General features: G+C 35.6%; 1 protein-coding gene across 3 annotated transcripts in view; it reads right to left on the reverse strand.

Annotated features, from left to right (window-relative positions):
• The window catches only part of GRIA4 (glutamate ionotropic receptor AMPA type subunit 4), a 536,727-nt gene that overhangs the window by 336,139 nt on the left and 174,551 nt on the right, over positions 1-26,037 (reverse strand). For all 3 annotated transcript variants that reach the window (XM_059929352.1, XM_059929353.1, XM_059929354.1), the window contains exon 3: positions 19,420-19,659. In XM_059929352.1, coding sequence (XP_059785335.1) covers positions 19,420-19,659 — 240 coding nt within the window. The remainder of the gene's footprint in view (positions 1-19,419; positions 19,660-26,037) is intronic.

Here is a 26,037-nt window from a genome sequence, read left to right on the forward strand (position 1 = left end):
CATGTGTACTCATATAAAATACCCTATGACATAGAATCCTTTCTGACAGGGTATGGTAGGCAAAAATGTAAAAGTTCCAGAGAGCAATGTCCCTCACAAAATTCTTTTCTCTACTTTCCAAATTAAAGTGGTAGAGTGTTACAAAGGAGGGCATTTATGCTAATTTCCTCTAGTAGAGGAAGGATGCTTGTTTGTTATTTATCTTAATCTGGCAACTATCAAAACAGAATAAAACCCTAAAATAAAGTTTGAAAAATAGCTAGAATGTAATCTTTTGTATGACAATGATTACTGTGTTTAGATACCAAATCTTCTGGTATATTCTATTTGTCCAGTAGATCTTATCTATTCTGCCATGAATTGATGATTCTAGTTACATTCCAAACTCTCTACGGAGTTTTAAAAGGTAGCTTTAGTAAATGCACAATGGCACAGGGCCAACGCATAATCTTAGTGAACTCTTAGTGTAACATAGTCATCACAACCAACTTGCTGGCCTCAACTTGCACCTCCCTGTAAACCCTGTGTGCCAAAGGTTTTAACCAAACCAGACTTCTTAGCATCTGCAGAAGTCCATGAGCTTTTCACTTTCACGTCTTGGTTTGTGCTGCCTGCTGTACCTAGAGTGCTCTCTTTTCTCACTCTTATTTCTTCTAGAAAATCCCATTTCTTCTAGAAAACCGTATTTCTTCAGACTCTTTTTGTCCTTCCCAAAATAATATTAGAATCTCCTATTACTTTGAGCCTGGTATTTACCCACATCCTCTTTTTATTTTGTATTTCTACCCACTGCTCAACTTAACATAGGACCATGCATATACCACACTGAAACATGGTCCTTAAATTTGATTCAACAGTTGCCCCTGACATTGATCTCAAATAATTCTTTATGCCATTTTGTTTGCTATTCTGTAATCTGTTGGTATACAGATGAACTATGATGTAAAAAATCCTCAAAGCAAACAAAAATATTTATGATAGATACATATTTCCCAAACAAGCTAATACCACATAGGTTGGAGATCTGGATTTCAATTTTGGAGATCAGAAGTTTATTCTAGTCATTAACCAATTAGAGACAAAAAACACAAAGAAAATAATTGTCAGAAAAATTATTAGTTTGACTCTAAACAAATATCTATCAAAGAGTATCTGGTTCATGTCCTATAGAGTTTAAATATCAAGACATCCCAAAGGAGTATGAGTAAGAGCTATCTTGGGAAGGTGTGCAGGCTCATACATGTGTAGTAACACTCCATTTACCTATATAATTGGAGAACCATTTCTAACACATTAATGAGTTTTAAATTTAATACAGTTAACCCTATTAAACAACAACACGATGCTTAAAAATTATATTTTTTAAAAAATGGAGATCTGTACACATTTTGCAAACTATAGTTCATGGGCCAGGCCCCCAATTGTCTTGGTATGGCCTATAATGAATTAATGGTTTTTACATTTTTAAATGTTTGGAGGGGAGAGAAACAAAATAAAAATAAATTTTTGTGACACACTAAAATTATATAAAATTCAAATTTCAGTGTCTATAGATAGAGTTTTATTAGAACACAGATATGCTCATTCATTTATGTATTATGCATTAGTATTATCTGTGGCTACTTTTTGATACAACATCAGAGTTGAGTAGTTGTGACAGAGACCATATTGTCTGCAAAGCCTAAAGTATCTGCTATCTGGCTCTTTATAGGAAAAGTTTGCTGACCCTTGGCATCGGTCATCCTCCCTCATTAAGTAAGGCATAATGAACATAATGTAAACTTTTTTTTGGTACGTAGTATAACATAGTGTTAAAGGCAAGAGTTTGTCGACTAAAGAGGCCTAGCTCTCTCATTGACTGCTCTGTGACTTTGGGCAAATTATTTAAACTCTCTAAGTTTTAATTGTCTCAGGAATAAGACAGGATAATAGTTCTACTTATCTTTTGGGTTTGGGGAGAATTAAATATATAACATACATAGTAAATAACCTAGTGCATATGACAGTTGTGGAGCCCAAAATATATGCCTAAAATGTAAGGATACAGGAAAGAAAATAAAACAATAGCAAAAGATACACTTGACAAATATGAGCCAAAAGAAAACTTGGGTGGCTATGTTAATATTGAAAAAATAGACTTTAAGACAAAAAGCATCATTAAGGAGAGAGAGGTTCATTACCCCTCTAATATATATTTAAAAAGTTCAGTTTACCAGGAAGATGCTAAAAATTCTAAAGTATTTTATATAAGATATATCTATCACATATAAAGCAAAAATCTATATGAATACAGTAAGAAACTGATAAATCTATGACCACAGTGGGAGGTTACCATGTACATTTCTCAATTAGGTCAAACAGTCAGAAATTTAATAAAAACATAGATTTGAATAAAAATATATAATGATTATATAGAAAATATTCTCCATGAAATATTATTAAAATTGTACTTGTACTGGAACACGAAGAAAATTCTAAGAAGTTTCAAAGAATTAGTATCATAGAGAACACATTTTCTGCTAGAATTCATTAAGCACTTCACACAAATGAATTTTATATATCTTAACAAATGTGACACAAGGACAAATGAAACATTTGAATGAGGCTACCGACTCATGAAAGAAATTGAAGCATGGTTTAAAAAGGTTCTTCAGACTTCATGCCCAAATATTTTAAGGCAAGTTTTATCAAACTTTTGAGGAAAAGTTAATTTTAACATTATACAAACACATCCAGAAAAGATAAAAATGCATAATATTCTGCAACATATTCTAGAAGGTTAATATAACCTTGCTACAAAATTCCATTTGTAATTACATGTGTAAAATGACATGTGTGGTAAAGGGGGTGATGTGGTTTTATTTCCCCTCCACTCCTTCCTGTTGACTGTAATACAGATATATGATTGGAGCTTAAGTAGCCACCATGGACCTTAAAGTGAAGCCACATGTTGAGGATGTCATAGCAACAATAATAGAAGTCTGATTGCCAGAAGATAATGGGACTTCCATAGCAGTTATATACTAGCTCCATACTATATGTACTTCATATATATATACATATCTATGCAGGTGTGGGTGTATGCACACATATACTGTTATTTTGTATTTGTTATTATTTGCGGCCTAAACTATTCCTATTTAATACAAAACCAAGATAGAAAACAGTCTGTAGTAATCTTCCATTGTACTTTCCTTAGAAATATCACACTTCACACAAGTGTCTCATGAATTATTCTTTCCAAATATATAGGGGAGTCTTCCTGGCAAGTATTTGTAAGTACAATGTACAATTTCTGAATGCTTCTGAAGATTTTAAAGCACTAAAGTGGCATATCTGTGGTCTGTGTTGCAAACAGTTCACCCTTGCAAGTGAACGGAAGATGAGTTTAAGAAGGACAGTACTGGAGCCAAGGAGAGAAGTTGATTGATGCAGGAGAATGAAGAGGGCCTGAGCAAAGGTTTCACTACTATCCTCCTCAAATTTATCTTCCGTGCACTTACATGGAGGAAGGGATACATTTGGCATATTTTGATGTGGCACACATTTGGCAGGACTGATGATTGGTTTGAAGAAAAAGGAGCAAGCTTAGCATGCAAGGCAGAGAGCCACCTTCTAGGATAGAGAATATATGAATTGGAACAAGTTTGAGGGGGCAGGTTATAGATTCATTCTTGAAATGCTGAGTTTTTAGATACAAATGGGACATAATAGTTACTATGTAAATGAGTGATACAAGTGAGTATGAGACCATAAGATTCATTCATTCATAATTACTGAGTGTGACTAAATAACTGGTCCAGTCCTTGTTCAGGGAAACTCAGTGAGTAGGACAGAATTCCTGCTATTATAGACCTTAAATAGTCCAATGACAAAGGCATAGAATTAAAGAGTTAGAATACCAGGTTGATAGAGATAATACAAAATGTTATGGGAGCACACAGAAGGGGGTTAACTCATTCGAGGGTAAATGTGTAGAAAAAGACTCCTTGAAGCAAGTTATGCTCAGACCTGAAGGATGAATAGGAATTACTCCAGAGATATGCAATACATGTTTGAGGCTGAGGAAATGGCATTTGCAGAGCTGTCAAGGCAAGTGAGAGAACCTAGGGCTAAAAATCTTTAGAAACACCATTTTCACTGGGGCTTGGTGTTTCAGGGGAAGTGGACTATAGAATGATATGGGAGAAACAACCAAGAGATGGACTGTAAAGCATCATTTAAGGAATTTGAACTTTATAAGAAGGGTAATGAAAAGTCATGAAATAAATTCGAATCAAGAATGGGGCATATGCAGCTTTGTGTTTAAGAAATGTACAGAGGCAAAGTGGCCGAGGACAGACCCCAGGGGGGAATGCCAGCATTTTAAGAGAAGTTAGAGGAAGTCTACAAAGGAAATGAAAAATAAGAAATCACAAACTTATGCTTCAGTCTGTTTCTTCATCAATTTAGCATTTATACCCAGAATGTCTTATGTATTATGAAGGTTTATGTCTCATAAAATATTCTTATAATAAAAAATTGTCTCACAATATAAAATATTATATAAAATATTAACCAAACACTTTTGATTCATGATTAATAATACTGAAATGATAAATAGGGCTTCCCTGGTGGTGCAGTGGTTAAGAATCCGCCTGCCAGTGCAGGAGACACGGGTTCGAGTCCTGGTCTGGGAAGATCCCACATGCCGTGGAGCACCTAAGCCCATGCTCCAGCCACAACTACAGAGCCTGCGCTCTAGAGCCCACAAGCCATAACTACTGAGCCCATGTGCCACAACTACTGAAGCCCATGAGCCTAGAGCCCATGCTCCACAACAAGAGAAGCTACTGCAATGAGAAGCCCGCACACCACAATGAAGAGTAGCCCCTGCTCGCTGTAACTAGAGAAAAGCCCACGTACTGCAATGAGAAGCCCGCACACCACAATGAAGAGTAACCCCTGCTCGCTGTAACTAGAGAAAAGCCCACGTACAGCAACGAAGACCCAATGCAGCCATAAATAAAATAAATAAACAAACAAACAAATACATAAATAAATTTATTTAAAAAAATTAAAACTCCCTTTTAAAAAATGATAAATATTTATTGGAGTTTAAACATAAATTATTATGGTATTAGTATACTACTACCACTAATTGCTACTACTAATAAATATAGTAACAACAGCAACAACAAAATAATAGCTATAACTTATGTAGTTTATTATATGCCAGGAATTTGATAAGCACTTCATGTATAACTCATACTGACCCAGCAGATTTGATTATTAATACTATTTTTCAGACTAGAAAACTGAGGTCTAACTATGTTAAGGAACACCTAATAAGTAATACATCTGAGATTTGAATTCAGGCACTTAACACTATGGTCTTAGGACTGTCCTCCACGGACAAAATCTGGGCTATCGAACTGAAAGAATGCTGGAGCTATTTCTGTTTAAACATGCAAAAGATTGTCAGGGCTATCATATATTAAACTAAGGAAGTTATATCTAAGAACTCCTTTCCATTGCTTCAAATAGTAAGTTACTGCTTTCCATAGTCCTGATATCATATGTTTTATAACATGGTGAATAAACTCTAAAAACACAGTTGAGTAAACCTTACCTCTGACATAAGTTGTATGCTGTAAGGATTTTAACCTTAATTGTGCATTGTCACTACACGCACATTTTGTTCCATTTTTATAATAGAATGAAAATTAATTGAGACAATGTAAATTATCTTGAGGCACTGTATGCAATCAGAGCTCTAAAAGAAAGCTTTTCCCCCCAGATCTTCAAATAAGCAATATTATTTTTAAACGAAGAAGTAGTCAGGAAATTGCAAGTCATTTGCAGACTTACTGCTTTTGAAAGTTGTGGGTCACTGAAAAGGTGGAATCATGAGAAAGCTTATGCAGTTTGACCTTTTAGGATAAAAAAAATTGTTAAAACATTATACTCACATTCCATCAATTTAAGGATTCTCAAGGAACGTGTTCCCTCCCCTTGGTCCTCAGATGTGGCTGAATAACTCTATTGACAGATTCAGCATATGTTCAGGGCTCTGACACAGCAAAGGTTTTAAAAAAAATTTAATATTTCCAAAAAAGCATTAAAATGGTCACCATGGGGGAAAATTAGAACTCTCTTGGACTCCCATACATTTATTTTGTAATTTATTTGTTTGAATTTTGAATTTCCATTGAGCAGGGCATAATCACCTTTCCAGTGAGTAGGGCCTCCAAAGGTCTTATCCAGATCTGTTCTTTTAATACTTTACTTATTTATATATTTTATTGAAGTATACCTGATTTATAATATTATTTTCAGGTGTACAACATAGTGATTCAATATTTTTATAGATTATATTCCTTTTAAAATTATTACAAAATAATAGCTATATTTCCCTGTGCCGTACCATATATCCTTGTTGCTTATTTATTTTGTACATAGTAGTTTGTATCTCTTAACCCTGTACCCCTATCTCACCCCTCGCCCTTTCTCTTTCCCCACTGGTAACCACAACTTTGTTCTCTATATCTTCAAGTCTATTTCTGTTTTGTTATATGGATTGGTTTGTTTCACTTTTTATTTTCCACATATAAGTGATAACATACAGTATTTGTCTTCATCTGACTTATTTCACTAAGCATAATACCCTCTAGGTCCATCCATGTTGTTGCAAATGGCAGAATTTCATTCTTTTTTATGGCTGAGTAATATTCCATTAGATCTTCCTTATCCATTCATCTGTTGTTGGGTACTTAGGTTGCTTCCATATTTCTGTTATTGTAAATAATTCTGTTGTGAACATTAGGGTACATGTAATTTTTCAAATTAATATTTTTGTTTTCTTCAGACATATATGCAGCAGTAGAATTGTTAGATCATATGGTAGCTCTATTTTTAGTTTTTTGAGGAATCTTTATACTGTTTTCCATAATGGTGCCCCAATTTATATTCCCACTAACAGTGTACTAGGGTTCCCTTTTCTCCACATCCTCACCAACATTTGTTATTTGTGGAATTTTTGATGAAAGCCTTTCTGACATGTGTAAGATGATATCTTCTTATGGTTTTGATTTGCATTTCTCTGATGATTAGCAATGTGGAACATTTTTTCATGTGCCTGTTGGCCACCTGTGTCTTCTTTGGAAAAAATATATATTCAGGTCTTCTGCCCATTTTTTAATTATATCGTTTGCTTTTTTGATATTGAGTTTTATGAGCTGTTTATATATTTTGGATATTAACCCTGTATCAGTCATATCATTTGAAAATATTTTCTCCCATTCAGTAGGTTGTCTTTTTGTTTTGTTGATTGTTTCCTTTGCTGTGCAAAAGCTTTTAAGTTTAATTAGGCCCCATTTTTAAATTTTTTCTTTTGTTTCTTTTGCCTTAGGAGACAGATCCAAAAAATATAGCTAAGATTTAAGTCAAAAAAGTATTCTGCCTATGTATTCTTCTAGGAACTTTATGGTTTCTGGTCTTTAATCCAATTTGAGTTTATTTTTGTATGTTGTGTGAGAAAATGTTCTAATTTCATTCTTTCACATGGAGCTGTCCAGTTTTCCCAGCACCACTTATTGATGAAACAGTCTTGTCCCACTAATATTCTTGTCTCCTTTTTTTGTAGATTAATTGATCGTGTTAGTTTATTTCTGGATTCTCTATTCTGTTCCACTGACCTATGTATCTACTTTTGTGACAGTGCAATGTTCTTTAGATTACTGTAGCTTTGTAGTATAGTCTGAAGTCAGGGAGCATGATACCTCCAGCTTTGTTCTTTGTTCTCAAGATTGCTTTGGCAATTCGGGGCCTTTTGTGGTTCCATATACATTTTAGGATTATTTGTTCTAGTTCTGCAAAAAATATGGATATGTTTATAGGGATTGCATTAAATCTGTAGATTTCTCTGGGTAGTATGGACATTTTAACAATATTAATTCTTCCAGTCTAAGAACACAGGATATCTTTCCATATCTTTGAATCATTTTCAAATTCCTTCATCAATGTTTTATAGTTTTCAAAGTATAAGTCTTTCACCTCTTTGGTTAACTTTATTCCCAGATATTTATAATTTTGATTTGATTGTAAATAGGATTTTCCCCCTAATTTCTATTTCTGATAGTTCTTTATTAGTGTATGGAAAAGTAATGGATATTATAGTATATTAATCATGTATCTTGCAAATTTATTGAATTAATTTATTAGTTCTAATGGTTTTTTGACAGAGACTTTAGGGTTTTCTCTATATAGAATCATGTCATCTGCAAATAGTGAGAGTTTACTTCTTACCTTCCGATTTGGATGCCTTTTATTTCTTTTTCTTTTCTGAGCATTGTGGCTAGGATTTCCAATATTATGTTAATTAAATAGAAGGAGTGGGAATGGGCTTTAAGTCTTGTTCCTGATTTTAGGGGAAAAAACGTCTATTCTAAATGATAATCTTGCTGGGTAGAGTATCCTAGGTTGCAGGTTTTTCCCTATCAGGACTTTGAATATATAATGCAATTGCCTTATGGCCTGAAAAGTTCGTGCAAAAAAAATCAGCTAATAGTCTTATGGAGGTTGCCTTGTATATGACTCTTCATTTTTCTCTTGCTGCCTTTTAGAATTCTATCATTAATTTTTCTCATTTTAATTATGTTGTGTCTTGGTGTGAGCTATTTCAGTTCATCTTGTTTGGGTCCGTGCTTCCTGTACCTGGGTATCTGGTTCCTTCTTTAGGTTTGAGAAGTTTCCAGCCATAATTTCACTAAATACATTTCTGACTCTCTTCTTTCTCTCTTCTCCTTCTGGGGACCCTATAATGTGAATGTTCGTACAATTCATGCTGTCCCAGAGGTCCCTTAAATTGCTCTCATTTTTAAAAATTTGCTTTCTTTTTTTGCTCTTCTGATTGGGTGATTTCCATTAGTTTATCTTCCAGATCAATTATGCATTCTTCTGTATCAACTTGTCTGCTGTCTTTTTGTTTTGTCTTTTTGTTTTGTTGGTGGTTTCCTTTGCTGTGCAAAAGGAAAAAAGCTTCTAATGTGTTTCTCATTTCAGTTATTGCATTGTTCAGTTCTGATGGCTTCTTTTTTATATTTTCTAGTTTCTTGTTAAAATTCTCACTGAACTTCCCTATTTCAGTTAACATTCTTATTACTATTCTTTTCCTTAATTCAGTTAGCATCCTTATTACTAATGCTTTGAGCTCTTTATCTGGTAAATTATTTATTTCTGATTTATTAGTTATTTTTCATGGGTTCTTCTTGCTCTTTCAATTGAAACAAATTCCTCTGTTTTCTCATTCTGCTTAACTTTCTCTGTCTCTATAAAATTAGGTGAAACAGTTACCTACTGCAGTCTTGAAGGAGGGCGTCTTTGTGTGGGTGTGTCTGTATATAGTCTGCATGTGCCCAATGACTTTGTTGGTAGAGCTGGATCTGATGTGAACACAAGACATGCCCTTCCCCAGAGTGTGCTGGTAGCTATCACCTTGGAAGGAGGTGGGGCTTGAGATGGAGTGGCTAGGCCAGAGTCACATGTAGTTGGGGCTTCTCCTCTGCTCAGTGGCCTTCACTACCCTATCTGAGGTGCAAGTGGGTCTTAAGTTGCTGGGACATAGGTCCTGAGGGTTAAATCCGAGCTGGCTCCATTCCATTTAAGTGTGTGCTCTACCACCTTCTAGCACGTGCACCCTCACCCCTGAGGGGAGCAGTGCTTGGGCAAGAGGGGCTGGTGTGGGTGGTCCACTTGGGTCTGCACATGGGCTATGGTGTTCCCACCATAGTTGGAACCCCAGGACGCTTCTGATACACTGCCTGTGTAAATGCCATCATGGCTGGCCCTGCCCTGCTCAGATGCAGCTCAGGGTCTAAGCTGCCTTTGTCCCTCGCAGCTGAGCTCTGCCCTCAGCTGCAGCAGCCCTCGCCCCAATGGGGAGCTGTGTCCTAAGCAACTGGCTTAGGCTGAAGTACGTGCAGGGGTTGTCACGGGAAACTGGCCAGTGACCTGGTGCAGTTTCAATCTGCCCTCTCTGCCCTGCTTCAGGAATAAGCAAGTGTGTGTGTGCTCCTCAGGAGTGGAGTCTAGGCTCCCCACAGCCCTCCTGTTAGTCCCACTGGCCCTCCAACCAGCCAAACAGACTCGTTCCCCATGTCATACCCCGGGTCTGGGAGTCCAATATGTGGCTGGAACCCTCACTCCCCAGGGAGGATTTCTCCTCTTCTGTGTCCCTTCTTGGGGGTACAAGTCCCAACCTGATTGCTTCTCTTCCCTTCCCACCGGATTCTGTGTGGATCTTTCTTACAACCTTGTTTGTATAGAAGTCTTTCTGCCAGTCTCCAGTTAGGTGCAGTGAGAATTGTTCCATAGGCAGGTGTATTTTTGATGTGTTCTTTGGGGAGGTGAGTTCCGTGTCCTCCTACTCAGATCTGTTCTTATTTTTTTTATTTAGAGACTGAACACTGACAGTGAGAAAGAAGTGAGAAAGGAAGAACATCCAGACAGGTGATCTGTCAGTCAGTCAACAATATGTGTCTAGTGCCTACTAAGTGACAACTAAATTGACCCAGCTCAAATATTCATGGAAGGTGCAAACTTATTTTCTCTGCCATCCCACTCAGGCTTCTTTAATCTTTCAAATGAATGTTTGAGAGGCTGCTGGCACCACAAAAGCAACTGTAGGCTTCTGTATTTCATCACAGAATTTCTCCATCCTGTCAACCCACTGCTTATTTTGCTGCTCTTTGCTCTGCTCTCTTCTTTGACTACCCTTGTTTTAGCTTCATGTCATTGTTCTTTGCTAATCTCTGCCTTGTTTGGCAGTCCTGCTCTGATTCATTCTCCTTGTTAGATTTCACCATTCTTTCAGCATACAACTTCCAGCATTTGTCCTCAAATTTTTCATTCTATAACCAGGGAAAGTGGGAGGTGACAGAGAGATGTGCACCTCTCTTTGCCTTCTCTCACCAGGGAAAAAGGATTAGACACAAACCCTCTCTGTAAAAACACCCACCAATAGTCCTTCATCCCATCCTCTCTACCCTTAGTACACTGTTCCCCTTCCTAGCCCATTGTGGTAACAGCCTGTAGAATCTGGAATAATAAGGGCAGGGAAAAAACATTGTACTGACAACCAATGGAGATGCTCTGAAGGGAGCAGAGAATGCCTTACCTCTTCCTGATTACAGTAGTCTCTGTTATCCGAGGCTTCACTCTCCATGGTTTCAGTAATATTTGGTCAACCATGGTCCAATAATATTAAGTGGAAAAGTGCAGAAATAAGCAATTTATGTTTTAAATTGTGTGCCCTTCTGAGATGCGTGATGAATCTCCCACTGTTCCTGCTCCATTCTGCCTGAGATGTGAATCCTCCCTTTGTCCAACCACCCTGCACCTTAGTCACTTAGTAGCCGGCTTGGTTATCAGATCAACCTTCGTGGTATCGCAGTGCTTGTGTTCAAGTCACCCTTATTTTACTTAATTTTGGCCCCAAAGCACAAGGGTAGTGATTCTGGCAATCCAGATATACCAAAGAGAAACCATAAAGTGCTTCCTTTAAGTAAAAAGGTGAAAGTTCTTGACTTAATAAGAAAAGAAAAAAAAAATAGTTTGCTGAGGTTACTAAGGTCCATGGTTAGAATGAATCTTCTATCCATGAAAGTGTGAAGAAGAAAATATAAATTTGTGCTCGTTTTGTTGTTGCACCTCAAACTGCAAATGTTATGGGCACAGTGTGTGGTAAGTGCTCAGTTAAGATAGAAAAGGCATTAAATTTTTACAGTAAGATATTTTTAGAGTAAATATCAGTACATGTTTATAATTTTCTATTTTATTATTAGTTATTGTTATTAATCTCTTCCTGTGCCTAATTTATAAATTAAACTTTATCACTGTAAAAACATAACATATAAAGGGTTCAGTACTATCCATGGTTTCAGGCATCCACTGGGTGTCTTGAAACATATTCTCCATGGATAAGGGGGGACTACTGTACTATTTCTCCCTCAATTACAAGTTAAAATCTCTATAGGAAGCTCCACTGTTATTTTTATACCTGTATTTTCCTTTGCTCTCCCACTGGCCTGGATCCAGCAGGAAGGCAGTGATACACTTGAAAGATACAGTTAAGTGTTGTTTTCCTCCTGTCGGAATGGATTTTCCTCACACTTGGCAACTGGTAACAAATAAATATTTGGCATTGTCAGCCTGACCGTAAATGTAATAAAAGTCAGCAAGCAAATAAATTTGGATGAGCTATAAATATAGTCTAAATCCTAATGGGTTCACTATAAACAGATAGTTGCCTGAAAGTTGTCACGTTAGGTTTACAAAAAGGGAAATCTTCTTCATCCTGGTGAGGGTTTTAGACTTAAAGATTTTTTTTTTTTTCAGAATTAGAAAATAAGTTGAAAATAGGGCTTAATGTTGTAAAGAATTCAAGATAAATTACTCATCCTTTCTTGGATAATACCCGGTTAGAACCTGAAAGATTCTTACTTCTTCTGAACTTATATGTCAATTAACTCTGTTTTGCTATTGTGTTTCTAATTTTGTTTTTAATAAGAAAAATGGTCCAGAAGCATTTTAAGTGACACAATTAATGGTAGATGTGTGCTGGCAGAGTATCAGTATGTGTGGTAAGCAGGAATTGGAGATGGGGGGAATAAGGAAAAAAAGGTGCTTGTAATTAGCACTGTAGACACTAAGCACTCCAAGTCCAGTTGACAGGTTGTATAATTATCCCTGATTTTCCCCATCCCACCCCTATCTGAAAGGGATTTCAAAGAAGGAGCAGATATCAGTAATTTTACTTTGGTGTGAATTGAAGTCATTAGGCTCTATTCCTTAGAGTTATCTGCTCTGTCATCCCTCTATATTATTATGAATTTGAGTTTAAAGGGATCCTAGGAGTCCATAACTGGTAATGGATGAGAGAAAGATTAAGGTTCACAGTGTGCCTGAAATCATTCATTTTGCCTACCTCCCTAGGTTCTGAGGGAAGGCAGAGAAAGAGGGAAAGAGCAATACAATGAAACAGTATGAGAAAAAAATAAAGAAGAGAATTGGAACTGAACCCAAAAGGAAGATAGGAGAGTTTTCTGGAGTGATTTATACAGGTTTAATTTTGGGGAAATAAAAGAGATATTGAAAGGTGTCTCATGCCTCTTCCTTTCATTTACTCCTTTTTCTATTACTTAGATCTCAACTTTTTTGTAAAAGGATTTAAAGCAGTTTAAAAATAAAAAGTATGCATGCATTGAAACCCAAAAAGCAGAAATAAAATAGGAAGATCTCTCCCCTCCCCACGCAAACATACTCCTCTTTCCATCCCCTCATCACTTGCACTGGCTTTAGCATGGGATAGCAGCATATACATATTATGCCATACACAGCATTGTTTCCTAGACTTCTCAAAATATGTTGTGCAATGTGTAGAACATATTTTTGTAAAAAATAGTGCCAAAAAGAAAAAAAAAAAAAGACCAAAGGAAACAAGCCAAACTAGCCAAAGTAAAGTTTTATCCTCTATGCTTTGCCAAATATATCTCTCCTAGAAACAACTTACATAAGGTTATAATATTTATTAAGGTAATGGATACAAGATATTTAGCAACCTGTGAAACATCATTAGCCTGGAAAGCACTAATGTAGGTAAAACACTGAGCAGTAAATGTTAAAGAGAACCAGGATTAAGTAAAATAAAGTCAGCGTCAGCCATTGCTTACACTAGACATGAGGTCAAAGTTGCTGGTCATCATAACAGTTTTGAAAAATACTGAGAGTGATAGTTAAATTTTAAAAAATGTTAGGTTTATGTCTCATCTTTCTCTTGATTATAAATTTACCTTGTTATCAGTGGTGTTAGAAATCGCCTTAAACACATCATAAATACTTAAAATTCTGGGCAACAGACACAGGTAAAAAAATGTTATTTTGAAAAGATTTATTGAAAAATAACCATACGTATAAATATTTAAATTAATGTCTCTTTTTCACTCAAGGAAAATGACGTATTAACTAAATTTGAAAAAAATTTCAAGATTTTATATAACTGAAAATATTATTTAAATTTTTTCTAAATATTTACTTTAATATGTCTAAATTAAGAACATTATTTTTCAGCCTTCTCCACATTTCTTCATCATAATAAAATTGCGTTCAAGTACCATTCCTACAGGAGAATTTTTCATTTTGACTACTCTATGAACTATTTGGTTCATTAAAATATGGTGCCATTAACAAAAAATAAGTTACATGATTAGTTATTAGAGCTCTAAAATTATTTGAAACTATTGTCAATGACTTCATTTGATTAATTCATTTATTTCATATTTATAGTATGTCTATCAGGGGTTACTATGCTAAACATGAAAGGTATAAATATAAAAAGATATAACAATAACTGGAGAAGGACTTACATTTCTAAGGGAAGAAAGATATGTAAATGTATACAAAATGCAATATGAAAATTACTATAAAAAGGATTATGTGCAGGATGTTCTCTAAGTTATTTTCTTACATAGTAAAATATGAATCAAGAAGAGATTTGGACATTTCACTCAAAGTGAAATATGTTATTGCTGATGAGCTCTATGGTTAGATATGCTATGTTGTCCAATACAGTAGTTTTTAGGCAAATGTAGTTATTTAAATTAATCAATTAAAGTTAAGCAAAATTTAAAATTTAGTTTCTCAGGTAGATACATAAGCCACATTTTAAAGCATTCAAGAGCATCATATTTATTAACACAAAAATCTTATCAAAGTTTGTGTTTAAATGATGTTTTATAATTGTTTTTCCCAAAAAGGCAATGATCTTTTTGGAAAATAGTTGTGTTCCAAATTAAAATGGTAAAAACATCAAGCTATGTATGAAAGACAAGTTTCTAGTTGTCAAGTAGAGTGTTGTGCACTATTTCCTAATGAAGTCATAGCAAGCGAGTTAATTTATTTTCAGTAGTGGCTTGTTCATTATTGCATTATTAATACTTATCAAAGTACCTGATGAAAACTGAACAAAGTTTTATTAAATGCTAAATGGATAAATGGATACATCGAAAGAATAAATAAATGAACACATTTTTTTTCTTCTTTGAGGGTCAGTCAAATGCACAGAATCAGGAAGTCATCTACTGCTAAAGAGATCACTTACGCCACCTACGACTTTTGTTTTCCACCCACAATTTCCAGGGAAGGAATAGAATATTTGGAATATAAAATATCAAGAAACCTTAAAGATAGTTTGAATGAGCCTTAAAGAAAATGCAGTTCAACTTTCCTTCCTCCTGCCCCCGCGCCCCCTTTCTTTCTCTCTCTCTTTCTTCTCTCTTCTTTCTTTCTTTCTTTCTTTCTTTCTTTCTTTCTTTCTCTCTCTCCCTCTCTTCTTCCCTTCCACCCTCCCTCCCTTCCTTCATTCCTTCCTTCCTCTCTTCAGGTGTGGACAAAAATATAAACAGGTTCACACAGCTCATCAACAGCAGACCAGGACTAGAACACAGGTTTTATATCAGAGGAAATAAAGTATTATTCCTTTTATTGATTGCAATTCAACATTTAAAAACACTACTTAAAGTTATAATAGAGTGAAGCTCTTGTATCTTAAGATATCACTGTATCACTATAGTGATTAAAATTTCAGAAATAATTGAGTGGATCAATGAAATAACTTATTCCAAAATAAGAATTTATGAGGCATCAGAAAGTCATGTTCCACTCAAGTTCATAGAGAAATTCAGGGTCATATTAAGTCAGCTACTTAGAACAGGAAAAATGTTTAGATGAGCAGTTCATGATCACAGTAGAGGATTAGAGAAAAGTACTAAAATGTACCATACTATCTTATTTCTTTACACTTCATTTTGTGCATTATATTTAAAAATTCTGATCTTTAATGTTGATGTGTGTTCTTTTAATTATTCATGATATGAAAATATGGATGACTCTTAGCCAACTATATTTATGACAGAAGTTAATCATACTTTTGTAACTGAGGTTCACACCTCAGTTGGTGATGATGATACATAATTTTAAACACTGTATCTAAGAGGAGGTAAATTGGGCTTGTGATCCTAAATTCATAAAATGAGCAAATTGGTTTCAAAGGGGGAAAATTATCCTTGTCCTTTGCAAGTACTTAAGTAAGACCCAGAATATTGAGAAAAATGGTAGTATCATGGCAGAGTGAGCCATCTGAACATAAGAAACGACCATTTTCCTGACATGGTATTTTTCATTCATGCAATTACCACTTGGAATAAAGGTGTATACTTTGTGATTTTTTAAAAATTTATTTATTTGTCTGCGTCGGGTCTTAGCTATGGCACACAGGATCTTCGTTGAGGCAGGCAGGATCTTTTTTGTGACGTGGGCTCTTCATTGTGGCGAGTGGGCTTCTCTCTAGTTGTGGCATGTGGGTTTTCTCTTCTCTAGTTGTGGTGTGTGGGCTCCAGAGAGCATGGGCTCTGTAGTTTGCAGCACGTGGGCTCTCTAGTTGAAGCGTGGGAGCTCAGTAGTTGTGGCACGTGGGCTTAGTTGCCCCGCGGCAGGTGGGACCTTAGTTCCCCGAGCAAGGATCAACCTGCGTTCCCTGCACTGGAAGGTGGATTCTTTATCACTGGACCACCAGGGAAGTCCCTAAAGGTGTATACTTTGAAGTTGGGTTGAATTACTATAATAGAAGGAAATTCAAAGGACTAGTTATTCATCCCAAAGTAAGTATTGGAGAGAACTAAAAAATACTAGAGAGTGACTTACATCAACTGATTAAAATTAACCAGTTAAATTCTAGGGTGATGACAGGAAAAAGTAGGCTTTTTGTGCAGCAAGTTAATAGGTAGGTTAAAAGTTACAGGATGCCTTATTAGAAGAAATAGTTCTGGTACCATGATGAGTTTAAGCCTTTGAGGCAGAAATTTAACCAGGAGAAAGAATCTTCAAATAACCAAGTATTGTCTGCTTATACTAGAGAGATCCCATGGTAAAAAGTATCGGGAGGTGGCCCAAGTTTGGATCATCTGACTTGTTATGCAGGAGTGAGGATCCTAAAAAGTACAAACTGGTGCAAAAGCAAAGCATCAATTTTAATCCCTGTTTGGTGGGGAGGCTGTTGCATGAATGCCTAGAATCCCCTCCTTGCCAGAGACTGGTTTGCACAAGGGCAGAGGAAAGAAGTGAGACAGGTCCCACTGGTATTTCAATGAGACCAAGATGCCATAAGATAAGGATCTTCTGCCCAAAGTGGCAAACTGAGCTGTGTCATAACAAGCCACAGGAAGAACCATCTCATCCATATTCCAGTACATATTTCTTGACATTATGATTCAATTTTTTAAACACTTAAAATCAATTTTATTGAAGTGGAATTTTTTTTTTTTTTTTTTGCAATTGACACTCATATTTTATAATTGATGAACCTACATTGGTACATTATTACCCAAAGTCTTAGTTTACACTAGGGTTCATCCTTGGTTTTATACATTCTATGGGTTTGGACAAATGTGTAGTGACATGCATCCACCATTATAATATCACACAGAACTGTCTCACCGCTCTAAAAATCCTCCGTGCTCCACTTATTGATCCCTTCTTCCCCTTCACTCCTGGAAACTACTGATCTTTTTACGTCTCATAGTTTGTCCTTTTCCAGAATGTCATATGGTTGGAATCATACAGTATGTATCCTTTTGAGAATGACTTCTTTCACTTAGTTATATGCATTTAAGTTTCCTCCATGTCTTTTTATGTCTTGATAGCTCATTTCTTTTCAGTTCTGAATTGTCTAAATGTCTAAATGTATCACAGTTTAATCATCCCTTCACCTACATCTTGGTTGCTTCTAAGTTTCGGCTATTATGAATAAAGCTATTATAAACATCTGTGTGAAGGTTTCTGTGTGGTTTGGGTGAAAATACCAAGGAGCATGATTGTTGGATCATATAGTAATAGTAAATCTAGTTTTGAAAGGAACCGCCAAATTGTCTTACAAAGTGGCTGTACCATTCTGCATTCCCCCAACAATGAATGAAGCTTCCTGTTACTCCACATCCTAACCACAATTTGATGTTGTCAGTGTTCTAAATTTTTTCCATTCTAATAGACATGTAGTAGTATCTCATTGTTGTTTTAATTTGCATTATGATTCAATTTTCAGTGTCCTCTTGCTTAAGAATATTTCCAAAAGTTAGAAGTGAGCAGAGTGATAATTTCTCTAATCTGTAATACATTCTCTAGGATGCTTTCGATTGTCAGCTATTGGAAAATGATGCCATGAGATACAGATAGGCTCCCAAATTTCAAAATGAGAATTAGAGTATGCTACAACCATGAAGAAAATACACTGATGATATTAAATTTTCTGAGCTTGTTTCCAAATGGTAAATTTACCAAGAATGCCAATATAAGCAACGGACTATCATTGGTGTGAAATCTTATATAACTTACATTTCCATCTAATTAAATATGTAAATATAAATGAGCAATATGAATTCATTTAATGAGTTTTTGTCTCAGTAAAGGATTCTGAATATTTGGATTTTGAAGATAATTATATCTTCAAATGATTTATTTTGTTTGTTTATTGTTTTTATATTTATTGTTTTACTCATTTCACAGGTAGACTTTTATTAAAGCACATTCTTGAAATGTTACCTGTTTGAACTTTTACTATAACTTCTTGTCTGCTCCTAAATCTTACACTTTAAGGAAAAAGAACTGAAAACAAAACCCCACAGGTGATTCCCTGATGTTTATTTTGAAACATAATATGTTGCTATGATTCTGGTCACTAAATAAAAAGCAGAACTGAACAAAAATTGGAATTCCTTAAGTTATGTCTTCAACCAAAAGTCAAAGTATATCAACATTGTACAGAATTGTATGGATTGCCAATAACTTAGTGTTAGTTATCCACCTTGTTTCTCCAACACATGGATCATACCACTTATTAATCTTTACAGACTGATAGGTAAAGATAAAGTGAAAGGTTGCCAGCAAGCAGAAGCCTTACCACCAAATCTTTATTCTCATTATCATGACCCTTCAATTACTCATTTAACATTTTATATTTCAAACTCAATGTTATGCCTCAACCTGATACTATTTTAAAATCTTCCAAATCATGAAATAATTTGCATTTGAGGTAAAGGACATACATATTTTATGACTGCACCTGAAATATCATCATGGAAATTTTAAAAAATTATCTATTTTAATTTCAACTAAAGAGCATGGTTTGCTCAAGTAACCTTGTGAATTTAAAGCTCATTTAATTAAAAATTTTTCCCCAGAGTCAAGATAAAAATACTGAGAATACACATTGACCATTTTCTGATTTTAGCTACATTAGGGATCAAAATATTTTGCTCACACAAGTGATACAAAGTCATTTCAGATAGAAAATTAGAGTTTTACTTATGTAGATTTGGAATTGTGACTTACCCCTGTCTGTGTCATACAGGAAGACAAAACAATTCCATTCATAGTGATCCAGCAGACTCAAGAGTGCTCCTCGTAAGGAAGGCCTTAGCTGCAGCACAAACTGGCTCTCCCCCTCAGTAGGGAAACTTGGTGTGATGAGGGAGATGTGTAAGGCGCTGCAGAATGAGGTCAAGGTATGTACTGACCTCTTATCATAGAGTCCAAAAATGGCAAATACTCCTCTAGAATACTGGGAACAGACTGAAACAAACAAACAAAAAAAAGTAAACTATTAGCACACTCTAAAATTGTTGATTCCACATCTACAGTTTATGAAACAAACAAAATCTCTGAGTCGTTGATATGTCAGGAATATAATATAAGGAAAGTGTAAAACTGAAGTGTGCAATTATTTGTATAATCAATTAGTGAAATGTTAAGCTTGTACTCAAAGACCTGCAGTAAATGAGGTAACAAGGGGTTTTCTCAAGAAGCCAATTTGAATTAAGAAAAATTTGACTAAAATGAAGTAATATATAACATTCCATGATAATGTGACAAATCCTATGCTAGAGACTTTTAAGTGTGACAGTATGAAGCCTAGGGTGTTGGATAATCTAGAGGTATTTATCTTAGGAGTAGTTCCTTGTGAAACAAAGAAATTAGATTTTTCTTTGTTAAAGCAGTTATAGGCTCCTGAAAAAAATTAACTGTCCTGATAACATTTATATCTATATTCTATATCTGGGTTTTAGGAAATTATGAAGCATAATTAAATAAGATAAATTAATAAAATCTGGAGGTATTTCTTTTGTTCTTTTTTATTGTGCCTCTTGAAACTGGAGATAGAGTCTAAGAAATTTAATTAAATCAGAAGAGGATAACAATTAACAGAAAATAAATTGCTACTGGTTTTCTTTAGATGATGTGCTGTAAGAGATACACACATGTTCTGGAAAAACTAAAGCCCAATTAAGGGACCAGAGTTTACATTCATTAAAAAAAAAAGACTAAGATAGAATTGACATTAAGATATAGGGGGACCTTACCCGGCTCTTTGGTGGGGCTAATGGCAGACACTGGGAGGGCTCACACCAAGTAGTACTTCCCAGAACTTCTGCTGCCAGTGTCCTTGTCCCCACAGTGAGCCACAGTCACCCCCTGTCTGCAGGAGATCCTCAAGCACTAGCAGCCATGTGGCTGACAGAGTCTTGGTTCCCCAGCTGGGTGTCAGGCCTGAGCCCCTTAGGTGGGAAAGCCAAGTTCAAGACTTTGGTTCACCAGAGACCTCCAGGCCCCACGTAATATCAACTGGTGAAAACACTCCGAGACATCTCCATATCAACACTAAGACCCAGCTCTACTCAATGACCAGCAAGCTACACTGCTGGACAATCCATGCCAAACAACTAGCAAGACAGGAACACAACCCCACCCATTAGCAGAGAGGCTGCCTAAAATCATAATAAATTCACAGACACACCAAAGTACAGCACCGGACACGGTACTGCCCACCAGAAGAAAAGATCCAGCCTCATCCACCAGAACACAGGCACCAGTCCCCTCTACCAGGAGCCTACACAACCCACTGAACCAACCTTAGCCACTGGGGGTAGACACCAAAAACAGTGAGAACTATGAACCCACAGCCTGCAAAAAGGAGACCCCAAATGCAGTAAGTTAAGCAAAATGAGAAGACACAGAAATACACAGCAGATGAAGGATCAAGGTAAAAACCCACCAGACCAAACAAATGAGGAGGAAATAGGCAGTCTACCTGAAAAACAATTCAGAATAATTATAGTAAAGATGATCCAAAATCTTGGATATAGAAGGAAGAAAATACAAGAAATGTTTAACAAGGACCTAGAAGAACTAAAGAGCAAACAAAAAATGATGAACAACACAATAAATGAAATTAAAAAAATCTCTAGAAGGAATTAATAGCAGAATAACTGAGGCAGAAGAATGGATAAGTGACCTGTAAGATAAAATAGTGGAAATAACTATGACAGAACAGAATAAAGAAAAAAGAAGGAAAAGACTTGAGAACAGACTCAGAGACCTCTGAGAGAACATTAAACACACGAACATTTGAATTATAAGGGTCCCAGAAGAAGAAGAGAAAAAGAAAATGACTGAGAAAGTATTTGAAGAGATTATAGTTGAAAACATCCCTAATGTGGGAAAGGAAGTAGTCAATCAAGTCCAGGAAGTACAGAGAGTCCCATACAGGATAAATCCATGGAAAAACATGGCAAGACACATATTAAACTATCAAAAATTAAATTCAAAGAAAAAATATTAAAAGCAGCAAAGGAAAAGCAACAAATAACATACAAGGTAATCCCTATAAGGTTAACAGCTGAATTCTCAGAAGAAACTCTGCAAGCCAGAAGGGTGTGGCAGGACATATTTAAAGTGATGAAAGGCAAAAACTTACAATTAAGATTACTCTACCCAGCATGGATCTCATTCAGGTTCGATGGAGAAATTAAAAACTTTTCAGAAAAGCAAAAGCTAAGAGAATTCAGCACCACCAAACCAGCTTTACAACAAACGGTAAAGGAACTTCTCTAGGCAGGAAACAGAAGAGAAGGAGGGGACCTGCAATAACAAAACCAAAACAATTAAGAAAATGGTAATAGGAATATACATATTGATAATTACCTTAAATGGAAATAGATTAAACACTCCAACCAAAAGACATAGACTGGCTGAATGGATACAAAAACAAGACCTGTATATATGCTGTCTACAAGAGACCCATTTCATACCTAGGGAAACATACAGACTGAAAGTGAGGGGATAGAAAAAGATATTTCATGCAAATGGAAATCAAAAGAAAGCTGGAGTAGCAATTCTCATATCAGACAAAATAGACTTTAAAATAAAGAATGTTATAAGAGACAAAGAAGGACACTACATAATGATCAGGGGATGAATCCAAGAAGAAGATATAACAATTGTAAATATTAATGCGTTCAACTTAGGAGCACCTCAATATATAAGGCAAATACTAACGGCCATAAATGGGGAAATTGACAGTAACAGGGTCATAGTAGGGGACATTAACACCCCACTTTCAGCAATGGACAGATCATCCAAAATGAAAATAAATAAGGAAACACAAGATTTAAATGATACATTAAACAAGATGGACTTAATTGATATTTATAGGACATTCCATCCAAAAACAACAGAGTACACTTTCTTCTCAAGTACTCATGGAACATTCTCCAGGATAGATCATATCTTGGGTCACAAATCAAGCCTTGGTAAATTTAAGAAAATTGAAATCATATCAAATATCTTTTCAGACCACAACACTATGAAGCTAGATATTAATTACAGGAAAATATCTGTAAGAAATACAAGCACATGGAGGTTAAATAATACACTACTAAATAACCAAGAGATCACTGAAGAAATCAAAGAGGAATTAAAAAAATACCTAGAAACAAATGACAATGAAAACACGACGACCTAAAACCTATGTGATGCAGCAAAAGCAGTTCTAAGAGATACGTTTATAGCAATACAATCCTACCTCAAGAAACAAAAACAACTCAAATAAACAACCTAACCTTACATCTAAAGCAGTTAGAGAAAGAAGAACAAAGAAACCCCAAAGTTAACAGAAGGAAAGAAATCATAAAGAACTGATCAGAAATAAATGAAAAAGAAATGAAGGAAACGATAGCAAAGATCAATAAAACTAAAAGCTGGTTCTTTGAGAAGATAAAATTGATAAACCATTAGCCAGACTCATCAAGAAAAAAGGGAGATGACTCAAATCAATAGAATTAGAAATGAATGAATGAAAAAGGAGAAGTAGCAACTGACACTGAAGGAATACAAAGTATCATGAGAGATTACTACAGGCAACGATAGGCCAAAAAATGGACAACCTGGAAGCAGTGGACAAATTATAAGAAAAGCACAACCTTCTGAGACTGAACAAGGAAGAAATAGAAAATATGAACAGACCAATCACAAGTACTGAAATTGAAACTTTGATTAAAAATCTTCCAAAAAACAAAAGCCCAGGAACAGATGGCTTCATAGGTGAATTTTATCAAACATTTAGAGAAGAGCTAACACCTATCCTTCTCAAACTGTTCCAAGATATAGCAGAGGGAGGAACACACCCAAACTCATTCTAGGAGCCCACCACCACCCAGATACCAAAACCAGACAAATATACCACAAAAAGAGAAATCTATAGGCCAATATCACTGATGAATATAGATGCAAAAATCCTCAACAAAATACTAGCAAACCGAATCCAACAACACATTAAAAGGAACATACACCATGATGAAGTGGGATTTATCCCAGGAATGCAAGGATTCTTCAGTATACAAAAATCAATCAATTTGGTATACCATATTAACAAATTGAAGGAGAAAAACCATATGATAATCTCAGTAGATGCAGAAAAAGCATTTGACAAAATTCAACACCCATTTATGATAGAAACTCTCCAGAAAGTAGGCATAGAGGGAACTTAACTCAACATAATAAAGGACATATATGACAAACCCACAGCCAACATCATCCTCAATGGTGAAAAACTGAAGCCATTTCCACTAACATCAGGAACAAGACAAGGTTGCCCACCCTCAAAACTATTATTCAACATAGTTTAGGAAGCTTTAGCCACAGCAATCAGAGAAGAAAAAGAAATAAAAGGAATCCAAATATGAAGGGAAGAAGTAAAACTGCCAATGTTTGCAGATGACATGATGCTATACATAGAGAATCCTAAAGATGCTACCAGAAAACTACTAGAGCTAATCAATGAATTTGGCAATGTAGCAGGATACAAAATTAATGCACAGAAATATCTGGCATTCCTATACACTAATGATGAAAAATGTGAAATAGAAACTAAGGAGACACTCCCATTTACCATTGCAACAAAAAGAATAAAATACCTACAAATAAACCTACCTAAGGAGACAAAAGACCTGTATGCAGAAAACTATAAGACACTGATGACAGAAATTAAACATGATACAAACAGATGGAGAGATATACCATGTTCTTGGATTGGAAGAAGAAACATTGTGAAAATGACTATATTACCCAAAACAATCTACTGATTCAATGCAATCCCTATCGAATTACCACTGGCATTTTTCACAGAACTAGAACAAAAAATTTCAAAATATTTATGGAAACACAAAAGACCCCGAATAGCCAAACAATCTTGAGAAAGAAAAACGGAGATGGAGGCATCAGGCTCCCTGACTTTAGACTATACTACAAAGCTACAGTAATCAAGACAGTATGCTACTGGTACAAAAATGGAACTATAGATCAATGGAACAGGATAGGAAGCCAAGAGATCAACCCACACACATACGGTCACCTTATCTTTGATAAAGGGGGCAAGAATATACAATGGAGAAAAGACAGCCTCTTCAATAAGTGGTGTTGGGAAAACTGGACAGCTACATGGAAAAGAATGAATTTAGAACACTCCCTAGCAACATACACAAAAATAAACTCAAAATGGATTAAAGACCTAATTGCAAGGCCAGACACTATCAAACTCTTAGAGTGAAACATAAGCAGAACACTCTATGACATAAATCACAGCAAGATCCTTTTTGACCCACCTCCTACACAAATGGAAATAAAAACAAAAATAAACAAATGGTACCTAATGAAACTTAAAAGCTTTTGCACAGCAAAGGAAAACATAAACAAGATGAAAAGACAACCCTCAGAATGGGAGAAAATATTTGCAAATGAAGCAACTGACAAGGGATTAATCTCCAAAATTTACAAGCAGCTTATGCAGCTCAATATCAAAAAAACAAACAACCCAATCCAAAAATGGGCAGAAGACCTAAATAGACATTTCTCCAAAGAAGATATACAGTTTGCCAACAAACACATGAAAGGATGCTCAACATCATTAATCATTAGAGAAATGCAAATCAAAACTACAATGAGATATCATCTCACACCAGTCAGAATGGCCATCATCAAAAAATCTAGCAACAAGAAATGCTGGAGAGGGTGTGGAGAAAAAGGAACACTCTTGCACTGTTGGTGGGAATGTAAATTGATACAGCCACTATGGAGAACAGTACGGAGGTTGCTTAGAAAACTAAAAATAGAATACCATATGACCCAGCAATCCCACTACTGGGCATATACCCTGAGAAAACCATAATTCAAAAAGAGTCATGTACCACAATGTTCATTGAGGCACTATTTACGATAGCCAGGAGAAGGAAGCAACCTAAGTGTCCCTCGACTGATGAGTGGATAAAGAAGATGTGGCACATATATACAATGGAATATTACTCAGTCATAAAAAGAAACGAATTGAGTTATTTTTAGTGAGGTGGATGGACCTAGAGAGTGTCATATAGAGTGAAGTAAGTTAGAAAGAGAAAAACAAATACCGTATGCTAACACATATATATGGAATCTAAAAAAAAAAAAAGTTTCTGAAGAACCTAGGGGCAGGACAGGAATAAAGATGTAGACATAGAGAAGGACTTAGGCACACAGGGAGGGGGAAGGGTAAGCTGGGATGAAGCGAGAGAGTGGCATGGACATATATGCACTCCCACAAGTAAAATAGATAGCTAGTGGCAAACAGCCGCAAAACACAGG

Source organism: Balaenoptera ricei, chromosome 8, assembly GCF_028023285.1.
Source record: "Balaenoptera ricei isolate mBalRic1 chromosome 8, mBalRic1.hap2, whole genome shotgun sequence".
NCBI lineage: Eukaryota > Metazoa > Chordata > Mammalia > Artiodactyla > Balaenopteridae > Balaenoptera > Balaenoptera ricei.